The 13,201-nt window shown below is 47.2% G+C and overlaps 1 protein-coding gene across 1 annotated transcript in view; it reads left to right on the forward strand.

Annotated features, from left to right (window-relative positions):
- Positions 1-1,700: 1,700 nt before the first annotated feature.
- LOC102874832 (NACHT, LRR and PYD domains-containing protein 9-like) overlaps positions 1,701-13,201 on the forward strand; it is a 26,131-nt gene continuing 14,630 nt past the window's right edge. Inside the window, exons 1-3 of the mRNA XM_006901851.1 lie at positions 1,701-1,980; positions 3,700-5,245; positions 6,800-6,958. Coding sequence (XP_006901913.1) covers positions 1,701-1,980; positions 3,700-5,245; positions 6,800-6,958 — 1,985 coding nt within the window. The remainder of the gene's footprint in view (positions 1,981-3,699; positions 5,246-6,799; positions 6,959-13,201) is intronic.

Genomic DNA, 13,201 nt, shown 5'->3' on the forward strand with positions numbered 1-13,201 from the left:
GGTCTGTACAAGTCAGAACTGAAACAGCGCCCAACAGTAACATCCAGTGAAATGGTGGAGTGAGGCTGTTAGAACTGGTTTGGAGAGGGGGCAGTGGTCTCCTAACGCTCTCCTTACTCCTGCTTCTGGAGCCTCAGAAGCCCAGGAGAGGAAGCCGGCTATATCACACAGGGCTGCTTCTGAACTCGAGCGGAGTAAGGGTGGTCTTAATCACAGGATGTGAGACGCCCCAGCGATGTCATTTTAAGGAGGATGAAAGAAAGCCGGCAGAGCTGTACTGAGTCCACTTGGTCCCATCGCCACCTGATCCGTGTCACAGGAGCGGAGTGGCCCGGAGGGTGTGCAACAGCTGAGACCTTTGCAAGAAGCCCTCTTGGTGTAGTGGGTAACATGTCAGGCTTCTCGACACAGGGTCAGCAGTTCTAAACTCTATCCAGTTTATGGGAGATGTTGGGCAATCCCCTCCTGTAAAAGAATAATAATGATAATAATAATATTAATAATAATAATCTATAGTCTCTGAAACTCATGGAGGGTCACGATGGGTAGGTGTTGATTCCACGGCAGTGGGGTCCACTTGGGGGGAGACCTCCATTCTTGTGAACCCTGCTGGATGGCTCCCTAAGTGCTTGGCTTTTGGAGCCACCCGGGGGCTCCTAGGACCCTGGAGAGTAAGCAGCTCTAGGGATCCGACAGCCTGGCCCCTGAGTGGGCCAAGCAGCTAACTGCGATGGCTGAGTGTCGAGTCCACCCCGAGGTACCTCCCCAGGAAGGCCCGGAAGCATCAGAGGCAAACCGTGCTCCTCGGAGTTTGCTGACATTTTAGAAGCAGGTGGCCAGGGTTTCTTAAAAGCTTTCCCGATGGGTGCACACACCAGCCTCCTGGCTAGCAGTCAGGCACGGAATTCTCCAGGCCGCTCGACTAAACTGGACCATTACAATCAGGTTCTGACTCCTAGCGGGCCTGTGTGCCGGAGAATATCATCCCCATAAAACTTCACAGGCTGTGAGGCCAGAGAAAAGGAGAGGGTTGAATCGTCCACCTCACGGCTGGTGAATTGGAACCAACCAGTTCCCAGTCAGTGGAAAACAGTTCTCTCCTCTCCGCTCCCCTGCCCTCCCCTCTTGGCTCCCTTCGTGCCCCTCACTTGCGCCCCCTCCCCTCCCTTATAGTTCCTTGGTCAGTAACTGTTGTTGTTAAGCGCCTTCAAATCACCTGTGACTCATAGCGACCCTATGTACAACAGCCCGAAACTCTGTCCTATGCCAATTGCACTGTCTCCGACACACCCATCAAGACAACCCCAGTCACTGAATCAATCCACCTCATAAGAGGGTCTTCCCCTCCTGTGCTGTCCCTCCACCCTCCCAAGCGTGACGTCCCTCTCCAAGGACTGGTCCCTCCTTACATGTCCAAAGTATGTCAGACGGAGCTTCAGAATCCTTGCCTCCAAGGAGCAGCCTGGCTTCACCCTCTCCAGGATGAATCTGTTTGTTTTCCTAGCTGTCCATGGTATTCTCAATACTCTTCTCCAGCACCACAGCTCAAAGGCATCAATTCTCCTTCTGTCCTCCTACCTACTTGAAATTCCTTGCTGATCTTTCTCTCCCTTTATAACATTGTTCCCTGATTACAGCTCTTCCTTGTTTCTGAAGACCTCTCCCTCTGGATAACTCTGAGCCCATGATCTTGGCCCAAGATGTCGGAATCTTGGCTGTCATTCTTCAGTTTGCTGTGTTACCTGGAGGAACTTGAAGAAGAAGCGTTCTCCAAGTTCAAAGAGCTGCTTGAGCAGGAAGTGCTGAAACGTCAGCTGGAGCCCCTTTCTGTGGCCAAGCTGGTGGGGACCTCAAAAATGAACCTCATGAGGGTTCTGGTCAAGAAGTACACGGAGAAGCAGGCCTGGGAGATGACCTTGGATGTCTTCGAACAGCTCGGTCAGAGACACCTCTGGGAGAAGGCCAAGAAGGAGATGAGATGTGAGTGCGGGGTGTAGGGTGGGAGCCCGTGTGCAGAGGCTGCATCTGGGGGGAGCTTTTGATAATAAAAATGACATCTTTGTTGAATGGGCAACACCTCAAAACCATTAAGTGTGTGAGCTGGGAGAGAGGGAGCCTTAGACGCAGTAGAATTAGAAACAGCATCCAGTTCTCTAAGGGATTGGTCATGTCCCACGTCCAGGAGACGGCTTGAGAGCTGGCATGTGCCTCACGCCAACTTGGGGGATGGCTGTCCCTCACTCTGCTCGCCCGTTCGTTTAAGCAGACATGTGCAAGCGTGAGAGACCATAGACTGTTTTTGTCAGATGCTGCCAACCAGTACCCCAACTCGTGGTTGCGCCATGCAACCCTCAGATCTTTCTCGACTGCAGTCTTTGGCGAATTGGAGCCGGTCTGTCTTCTGAAGCACCTCCGGGTGGGTTCAAAACACCAGCACTTTGCTTAACCCCACGGCACTTAACCACGTGCCACCAGGCCACTCTTCCTTCCAGGTATCATGAGACACTTGGTGTGACAGCCTTGTACTTTCTTGAAGGACCTGTATGTCCATAGTTGTCGAGGGACTTCAAGCCTTTTGTTCATAGGGTCGCTATGAGTCATACTAGCCCCGAAGGCAATCCACAACGACAATTACTTATTTACTTGAGGTGAATGATTCTACACTAGAGCTGTGGGTCTTGCTTGGATTGATCCTTTTTCCTGTCTTCATGTTTTGCCCTGAACATGGAAAACAAGTCATTTGCAAAACTTAAAAATAATAATAATCATAATGGCTCAAGGGTGCATTTCCGAATTGAGCATGACATGGGGTAATTGAAGCACCCTAGTTGAGTCCTTCCAAGTCAGGTGGATATAGGACAGACCCAAGGACCCAAAAACCTATTCATTAGTCCACATGAACTAAATAGGACATGGTCTGCTTAATTTGTAAAGTGGAGAGTGAAGGCCTTTGAGTGGTTAAAAGGAAAGGAGTGGTGTCACTAACAATTCCTGCCACTCCCTTAGTAAATGGTGATTCTGTGGTCGAAGTCTCGTCTCCCGCGAAGGAGACTTGAGTTTGATTTCGGGTCAGTGCTCTGAAAACACAGCTCCTGGCTCTCTGGGGCCCCAGGGAGAACCCCTTGGATCCCAACTGTCTTTGCCCATGGAACTGGCATGAGTCACGACTTGCTGGCAGCTGCTAAATGGTTCCTCCTCCCACCAGGGCGGGGAGGTTCTCTGTTGAGAAAGGAATCACGCCATTTGAAATATCATTCCCAAACAGTCTTGATGTAGTTGTTAACTCTGCACCAGCCTTTTCCGTTTGAGTCGTGTACTCCCACGTCCGTTATGAGATTGTTGTCCTAAGAGGAGTGAGTCCTAGGGTGACACTGAGCTGCTGACCAAGAGATTGCTATTCAGAACAGCCCAGAAGGGCCCCGAAAGTCTCCTGACCAACTTCTAAAGGGAAAAGCAATGATGTCATGAAGGCCCGTGGTTTCTACCATGGCACACATGGGGGTCAATGGGATTCGTAGTGAACTTGACATAAGCTGGTTTAGTTGGGTATTTTCTGGATAAAACGAGTCTAGCCTGGTTCTCGATGATCCAGTATATTAGCCTTTGTACATGCGTTGTTGGGAATGGCTGTGGTCGGTGTCGAGAAGAATTCAAAATGCCTGTATTGTTTTAAATGTCATCTTTTCTGTCCTCACTCAGGTAAGATCAACCCCTACAGGAAGCACATGGAGGCCAAGTTCCGCCTTCTGTGGGAAGAAGAAACCTGTCTCCCAGTTCCAGAATCTTTCTACAAAGAAACCGTCAAGGTGCAGTATGAAGACCTGAAAAGCGCATTCACTTCCGACGGGACAAGCTCAAGGCCGCTCACCGTAGTTCTGAGAGGCCCCGAAGGAATCGGAAAAAGCACCCTTCTCAGAAGAGTGATGCTGGACTGGACAGAGGGGAACTTGTGGAGGGACAGATTCACCTTCGTCTTCTTCCTGGATGTCCATGAGATGAACCACATGATAGAGACCAGCTTAGTGAAGTTCCTCTCCAGGGACTGGCCCGAGTCTTGGGAGCCAATTGAAGACGTTTTCTCCCAGCCCCAGGAGATCTTGTTAATCATAGATGGCTTGGAGGAGCTGAAGTTGAACTTGATGCTGGAAAACAAAACATGTCATGACTGGAGGCAGGAGCAGCCGGTAGAGATTATCCTGCGTAGTTTGCTGCGGAAAAATCTGCTCCCAGACGCTTCTCTGCTTACTGCATTGGGACCGTCGGGTTTTGGGAAAAGCAGTTTGTTACAGTACCCGAGATACATAACCCTCCATGGGCTCTCGACGCACGAAAGGAAGCAATACTTCTCCCATTTTTTCCTTGAGAATCAAGCCGTGGAAGCTTCCAGCGTCCTGCGAGACAAGAAAATCTTGTACTTATGCCAAACCCCCCTTCTGTGCTGGCTAATCTGCTCCTGTGTGAAATGGCAAATGCACAGAAGGGAGGAACCGGAGATTGTCGGCCACAATCTGACGTCTCTGTTTGTGTCTTTCTTCGTCAGCGTGGTGAGAGGAGGCTATGAGAACACTCCACCCAAGCGGAGCACCTTCCAGATAAAAGCCTTGTGTTCCTTGGCTGCAGAGGGTTTGTGGTCTCAGAACTTTCTCTTCTGCCAGGAGGACCTGGAGAGGCACGGACTCATCGGTTACGACGTGTCGCTGTGGCTGGACCTGCGTCTTCTCCGCCGGCACTGTGACCACATTTCATTCGCCCACCAGCTGGTGCAGGGCTTCTGCGCGGCCTTGTTCTGCTACACCAGGGAGCCCAAAGACAAGCCCACCTGTGTGGTTTACAACCTCATCGATCTGGCCGTGTCTGGTATCTGGCACATGCACGACTACTTCCCCCAGCTGAGACTGTTCATGTTCGGAATTCCATCCCTAAGGACCAGGACGGTGCTGGGGACGTCAGTTGGTCTGAAGCTTGGCCAGCAGACGTGGCAGGAGCTAGTCTTGTGTCTCAGAGGCTTCATTGAGAAAGAGGATCAGAAGCCCAATTACCTGGACCTCTTCAGTAGTCTCTACGAGACCAAGGAGCAGAAGTCTGTGACCCAAGTCATGGATCGTTTCAGAGACATGGTGGTTCACATTGACAGTATTCGGAGCTGGGTAGTGGCTTTGTACTGCCTGACCCATTGCCGGAATTTGCAGGAGCTGAGCATCTATGTCGACAATGTCTTCTCAGAGGACTCTGGCCCAGTCTCGATGTGAGTACTCCTTGTAACGTACTGAGTATTTTCCCCCATCCCATCCTGTCTGTAGTTGACGCCGATTCTCCGTGGGTATTTGATATCTTTGAGCTTAACAGTATGACTTTCATGGTCAGAGATCATTTCCCGAGCTCTGATTCTAGCAAGCTATGTCTACTATGTTAAGGGCAGCATCTTGACCTCTTAGAATTTCTCCATCTGAATCAAGAGGGGCAAATTAGACCTACTTCGTAGGGCAAATGAAAAAAATGTGCTGAGCTGAAAAGCAGTGAAGTTGGAAGTTTTATAGTTACTTTGATCATATTTTTATTCCACGGCCGTTAGCTTTCCCTGCCATTTCATCATGACTTAGCTCTCAAATACCATCCAGGAAAATAGTTTGTGGCTTGTGTTTGTTTGGTTGTGGGGTTTTTTTAATACCATTTTTTTGTTCACTGGCAAATACCAAAAGAGTGATTTTTTTTTTTGTTACTTGATTCTGCTTGTATAACAAATGATAAAACGCATCCATTCCTAATTTCTATTGGAAATTTTGAGAAGCATTGGTTACATACCATGCTGTGTCATCAGTATATTTCAAACCAATTGTGTTTCATCAGACTTAATTTTGTCTGACTCTTGTAGATCTAATGGTCACCCATGGCAGGCAGTGTTTGGTGGAGCTCCCCAATTAAAATAAGGCTGGAAGCAGAAGTGGCATCCACTTCCAAAATAGCTTTGCCTCTGGGATCTCTATGAACCTGGAGAAAGGATGAAAGTCACACAAGTGTTGAGGACCTTCATTCATAGGGTCGCTATGAGTTGCCTACGACTTGACGCCACTTAACAACAACAACAACTTGTAGATCTAGTCTTTACTTTGGGTTCGTTTTGTCAGTACACACAGATAATTCTTTTAGGAGTACTACACTCAAAGCAGAAATTGTTTTGACAGCCTAAAATTTCAGAATAGCTATAGCTTCGTGGGATAGTTTCGGTACAAGAGTTCTAGATTCTTCCCAGTCATTAGACTGCAGTCCATCCAGTAAGCCCAGTTAATGAGTGTGATGGTCCTTTCTAAGTGTTTTCCTCCTCTGATCGTGGTCCAGATAGATCCTGACCGACTGGGTCCTTGTTGTTGGAAAGTAAGTTTATTACGAATGCCGCATCAGTCAAATAGGTGCTCTGGGTACCCCCTGAGTGGCGCAAATGACAAAGCCTCAATCGGCTGACAGATTGGAAGCCCAATTCCCCTCGGGTGATTTGGAGTAAATACTTGATCCATTTCTCAAAATTGGGCCTCAGCGTTCTGGGGAGCAACGGTCCCACTCTAACCTTCAGAGTCACTGAGTTACACGTGACTCCACAACAGTGTCACCCCAAGGGCTCCCGTCCCAGAGTTGACACTCTTAACCACGATGACAAGACAGCTTGGTTTACCAAACTGAACATCTACCTCTCTGGGACCTATACCTGCTTGCATCGAGCAGACGCGGAATAGCATTCGGCCCAGTTTAAAATGAGTGGGACTGAAGTGAGATCCTGGGGACTCGGTCTTTTGTGTCCCCACAGGAAAAGGAAGCGCACCCTCTGGAAGAAGCTCTGCTTGGTGTTGAAGGCCAGCAAGAAACTGCGTGTGTTGAAGCTGGACAACTGTGACCTCAGTGACGCCTCCCTGGCAATTCTTGGCAGAGCCGTGGCGCACCCCATCTGCCAACTGGAGACCCTCACGTAAGTTTGGTTCCCAGCGCTGCTTTTAATCCCTCACACCAGGAAGCCCCTCCTCTCTCGTTCACGTTGTGAGAGAAAGGCCAAAGAAGGTAAGCGCAAACCCACAACTACAGCGTTCTTGTTATTTGCTGCTGGGGAGTCATTCTTGACTGCTGGAGACCCCTGGGGACAGGAAAACAAACACTACTAGTCCTGTGATGAGCCCAGGGTCAAGTGCAGATAGAAACATCATGATCTAGAAGGTATTCGTTGACTGAATTCTCAGGGGTAGATCAGCAGATGGTTAGCTCTCGTCCACATGAGTCAGATACGTGTTCAGCATCATAGCAGCAGGCCAAACTCCCCGTGGCGTGGAAGGAGTTGCCTTGGCTGGGACTCAAACCTGTCTCTCCAGCATGCAAGACAAGAATTCTAATCCTGACCTAACGAGCCCATACATGAAGTCCACAGACACAGAACATTGCTTTGGAGAGCTGAACGAGAGAGGTTCTGGCAGGAGATGAGTTTTGCATGGGAGTTCATTGATCGACGGGAGATGCTTTCTAAATAAGAAAGAGGAAGCGTCCTCAGGGACATGTTGTTGTTGTTGTTGTTGTTGTTGTTGTGTGCCATCGAGTCACTTGCGACTCATGGCGACCCTATGTACAACAGCCCTAAACTCCGCTCTGTCCTGTGCCAATCGCACTGTCTCTGACACTCCCATCCCAATTACCCCAGTCACTGAATCAATCCACCTCATAGAGGGCCTTCCTCTCCTGCGCCATCCCTCCACCCTCCCAAGCATGATGTCCTTCTCCAAGGACCGGTCTCTCCTCACATGTCCAAAATATGTTAGATGAAGCCTCAGAATCCTTGCCTCCAAGGAGCCACCTGGTTTAACCCTTTCCAGGACAAATCTGTTTGTTTTCCTAGCAGTCCATGGTATTCTCAATACTCTTCTCCAGCACCACAGCTCAAAGGCGTCAATTCTCCTTCTCTCCTCCTTGGTCATTGTCCAACTCTCTGATGCATAACAGGTGATTGCGAAGACCATGGCCTGTATCAGACGCACCTTAGTCTCCAGAGAGACACCATTGCTATTCAGTACTTTGGAGAGGTCCCTAACAGCAGACTTTCCCATGGCAATGTGCCTTTTAATTTCCTGGCTGCTGGTGCCAAGACTGTTGACTATGGAGCCAAGCAAACTAAAGCTGTGTACAATCTCAATCTCTTCACCATCCATCCTGATGCTGCCAATTGGTCCAGTGGTGAGAATCTTTGTCTCCTTGACATTGAGCCTCAGTCCATATTGTAGGCTGCAGTCCTTGACACTCTGCAGCAGGCGCTTCAGGTCCTCCTCAGTTTCAGCAAGCAGGGTTGTGTCATCCGCATAACGCAGATTGTTGATAAATCGTCCACCAGTCTCGACCCCACATTTCTCCTCATAGAGCCCAGCCTCCCGGATAATCTGTTCTGCATATAGGTTGAAAAGGTATGGAGGACAGGGACTTGCAAGCGCTTACGGAACACTGCTTCAGCACATGGCAGCACTTGGCGTCCTTTGCTATAAACCTTGCCACAGTCCTGGAGATGACTTGGGCCGTCGAGTTCATTCTGACTCACGTTGTTGTTAGGTGCCCTTGACCATTTAGCAACCCCATGATGAGACTTGGCCCAGTCTTCTTTTTAAATATATTGTCATAATTCATTTTCATGAACATTTACAGAGACTTTGAATTTCCATTCATTCATTGTCACACTTTTCTCCCTGCCTACCCCTCCCCACCCAGTACACTCTTCTCTTTGAAAAGTAAAAGAAAAACTTCCATTGTTACTCAATCCCTCCCCACAAGTCCACTCCACTACATAGCCTTCGTTCTGGACTCCTGTCGCAACAATAATACCTAATCATTGACCCCTTTTAAACAGTTGTCTCCCTCATTTGTTTATTAAATGCAGTATACATTATTAATTCCATCTTGCTCAGTCTCCCCCCACCCCAATGTCAGTCCCGTTTTACAACAGTGGCCCTGTGCATTATTTGTCCTTTTGTGACTGAGATATTGCACTCATACAACTGGGTGGCCCTGGAGGACATTATGCTAATATTGCATGAGTTCCTTGGTTTTCAGTGCAGCGTAGTATTCCATTGTGTGAATAGACCACAGCTTCTCTATCTATTCGTTTGTTGATGGGCACTTGGGTTGTTTCCAGCTCTTTGCTATTGTGAACAAAGCTGCAATAAACATGGGTGTGCATACATCCGCTTGGGTGGTGGTTATGGTTTCTTTGGGGTATATTCCCTGTAGTGGAACTGCTTGGCCCAATCTTACACCCTCACTCTGCTCCAACCCATAATGGCTCCGTCTGTGGAAGAGCTTGATGGCGACCCATGCGTCCTCAGTGGTTCTTTCTGCAGAACTAGGCCTAGGAGCGTTTCTCTCAGGCGCCTCTGGATGTGTTGAACGGCTGCTGGGAGGAACCAGGGCTCTGGAAACCACTGATCACGACGAGTTGACAGAGCTGTTGAAGACAAGTGCTTGCTTGGTACTCTGAGTTCATTCCTTGCATCCAATCTTTCCCTACTGCAGGATTTGTTTCCCGTCCAGCTTTGGAGATGGTGGACACTTGTTCAACGTCCTTTCTCATAACGCGTATTTGACATCCCTGACTCTGCACGGCATTAGTCTCTCTCACAGAGCCATCAGAGAGCTCTGCAGGATGCTGAAAAACCCCACGTGTAACGTAGAGAAGCTGGGGTAAGTATCAGGATCTCCACTCTCCTTTCCAACATTATTTTCCCCCCCTTAGTTGCAGTCTTCCATTCTCATTCACAGCAACCCTTCTGTGTAAAGGAGGGTTGCTCCATAGATTTTCTATGGACATCACCAGAACTTTCTTCCAAGGTACCTCTGAGTCTTTTCAAGCTGAAAGCACTTAACATTTCTGCCATCATGGGTTGATTATTTTTTTTTCCCCAACATAAATGCTTCCAAATCCATTTTCTTCACTAGAGATCATTTGCCACCCTTGATGATATGTTCTATTTTTTTAAATTTTTTCTTTAATTTTAATTGTGTGTGTGTGTGTGTGTGTGTGTGTGTGTGTGTACCGCCAAATCAGATCTGACTGGTACAGGAGGAGATTGTCCCTCCTTCCCCGGCAGACCATCTTGTGGATTTGAACCATGTGCCTCTGGGATTGCAATGCAGGTTCTTGACACTAAGCCACCAGAACTCCCCATATGTTCTATTTTTTTGTAAAGGCAACCTTCGTTTCTCCCAACCTCCTTGTAAAATGAGGGTAAACTCAAAAGAGACAGTCAAATAAATTCACTGATAACTGAATCTACTCTGACAGCTAGTGGTCTCACAGGCACAGAGTAGAACTTCTCCCCCCCCTCTGGCTTTTATGGGTGTGATCTTTGTAGAAATCGCTTCTGCGTACTTCCCCTCTGAGCACCTGATGGCTTGGAGCCACTGACGTCTGAGTCCGCAGTCAAGCTCTTAACCATTCGACCGCCTGAACTCCTAAACGCCTAATAAATAGTTGGGTTAAGTTCCAGATGCCTTTGAGCTGAATTGGACTAAAGTGCTTCAGAGTAGATCTGTGCTCCGTGAGGGTGTCAGTTAGAGGGGGCAAGTTCTATCAGGACTTTCTCTGAAACTGCCAACCAATGGACACCCGCCTTTCACACTGCTTGTATTCACGCAGGCCCTCTTCCTTTTAATGACAGTCCATAGACAGCTGACACTTGCTGATGCTCCCTGCAACTCCTTTAGGGGTTTTCCACTTGTTTCTTCATTGTGCTGAACATAGACCTAACAGAACATTCACCGTCCAGACGGTTCTGACACGTGCTGCTCAGTGAGCCTGACTAATCGAGGTTGGACATTGACTGTGGTTAGCCTTTTCCAAATACTTCCAGCACCCTTAGCATAAATGTAGAGTTGCCTAAGCTAAAGCTCTCCTTCATTCCTTTCCTTCCACCTTGGTAACGACTAGTTGTCTGCTTGATTTCTGCTTACTTGATATAAATAAAATCTGCAGAGCCGTTCTTCTCACCATTACGAGATTGCTATGGGAGTCCGAACTGATTCAATGGTCAAGGGTTTGGCTTCTTTTTTGAAGGTGAGATGGAGTTTCCACGGTTACAAAAAACAAAGGCTATCAAGGCTAAAAAATTGAACAACTTTAGCTACTTTTCTATGTCCGTGTTTTGGGAGTGTCCGTTGCTGACATTTCACGAGTCAACGCTTTGCCATTATCTGCTGACTTTGTCATTGTGGTAAATGGAGAGTAAGTTTCCACACCACATTTTTCTTTCAAATAAGTTTTTCTGACAGGAGAATAACACATTAACTACACTGTCATTTTCACCATGTATTTTTTTTTATTTTTTTTATTTTTGTGTGCGTGTACCGTCAAATCAGATCTGACTGGTACAGGAGGAGATTGTCCCTTCTTCCCCGGCAGAGCACCTGGTGGATTCGAACCGTGCGCCTTTGGGATTGTAGTTGCAACTCCTTGCCACTAGGCCACCAGAGCTCCCCTCTCACCATGTATTTTAAAAGTTCTTGGTAAGGAGACCACAGTTGCTTTTGTTTTCAGTGTCTTGTTGACGTTTTTGGAATTAGTGTTTCATTCTGTTTTAAATAAACATAGAAATGTATGATATGACACAGAAGCGTTGAGGACTGTCCTTCATACGAGTCGCTTGAGACTCGGCGGCACTTAACAACAACATCAACATAGAGAGAGATCAGTTGGCCCAGTGGTCAGAAGACGATGCTACCAAGCCAATAGTGGCTGAGTCTTTTAATCCGCGGCTCTTGGGCCTGTCTTTCATTGTTTTTGTTCAGACACTCCTCTAGGTCGTATAGCCCTGGTGTATCCACTTGCCATACAGCGGTCACTTGTGGTTGCTGTGAGGCTGAACACTGTGACACTGATGTGTCAAATGCGTTAATGGTTGGTTGCCCAATGTGGACAGAAAATGGGGTGGAGCTCCCCGATTAAAACAAGCTTGGAAGGAGGAGTGGCGTCCACTTCCATAATAGCTTGCCTCCAGAAACCCTATGAACCTGGAGAGAGGGTGAAAGACACACAAGTGTCGAGGACTCTCCTTCATAGGGTTGCTATGAGTCACCTGCGACTCAACGGCACTTAACAACAACACGTATGATATTGGTGATGGTGGTGATTGCCATCAAGTCCAGCACAACTCATAGCCACCCTATCAAAAAAAGGCCTGAAGCTTTTCTGTAACTATCAACATCTGTCAAAGTTCATAGTTGGCAGAGGCATGTTACTTAGGAAGTGGACGCCATATGCTAACCATAAATGTTTGTAATGTAATACATGGAATATTCACGGGGTATGCAAGAAGACCTGTTGATATCTTTAGTTCTGGGGTTTAATTATTGAGTGTACTTTCAAATTCTTCTTTTCATCTAAGTTTACAGAACGATCAGATTTTCATTCATTTATTGATGGACAATTTCTTCCCTCGCCTTCCCTTCCCCCTTTGCCAAATCTTTGTAAAAGTTTGTCAAAACCCAGTTGACCATACGGAGATAAGAGTTGATGTCTATGTTTTTATTCTATTCCCTTGATCTGTGTCTCTGTTGCTATACCAGTCCCATGGTACCTTGATGACTACGGCTGTATAGCACGATTTGAGACCGGGGACGTGTGACACCTCAGACCTTATCATTGTCAGTTGTTCTTTGCTTATTCTGGGTCTCTCTTCATTTCAGACAAAATTGAATATTGCCTTTGAATCTCCTTAAAGAATGGACTTGGTATCTGTATTGACATTGCATTGAACTTGTAGATTGCTTTGGGTAGAATTGACATTTTGACAATACTGAGTCTTCCTATCCATGAATATGATGTATTCTTCCATTTCTCAGTGTGTTTCTTGTAGTACTGTTTTGTAATTTCCTTTGTGTAGATCTCTTGTGTATCTAATTAGGTTTGTTCCGAAGTACATAATTCTGTGATTAGCTATTGTAATTGATACTGTTTTTCTTTGCTCTTTTTCTATGTTATCTTTGTTACGGTAGAGAAATCCAACTGATTTTTGTGTGTTGATCTTCCCCGGCAGACCATCTTGTGGATTTGAACCATGTGCCTCTGGGATTGCAATGCAGGTTCTTGACACTAGGCCACCAGAACTCCCCATATGTTCTATTTTTTTGTAAAGGCAACCTTCGTTTCTCCCAACCTCCTTGTAAAATGAGGGTAAACTCAAAAGAGACA

Source organism: Elephantulus edwardii, unplaced genomic scaffold (genome assembly GCF_000299155.1).
Source record: "Elephantulus edwardii isolate Elephantulus edwardi_28Jun2011 unplaced genomic scaffold, EleEdw1.0 scaffold00348, whole genome shotgun sequence".
Lineage (NCBI taxonomy): Eukaryota > Metazoa > Chordata > Mammalia > Macroscelidea > Macroscelididae > Elephantulus > Elephantulus edwardii.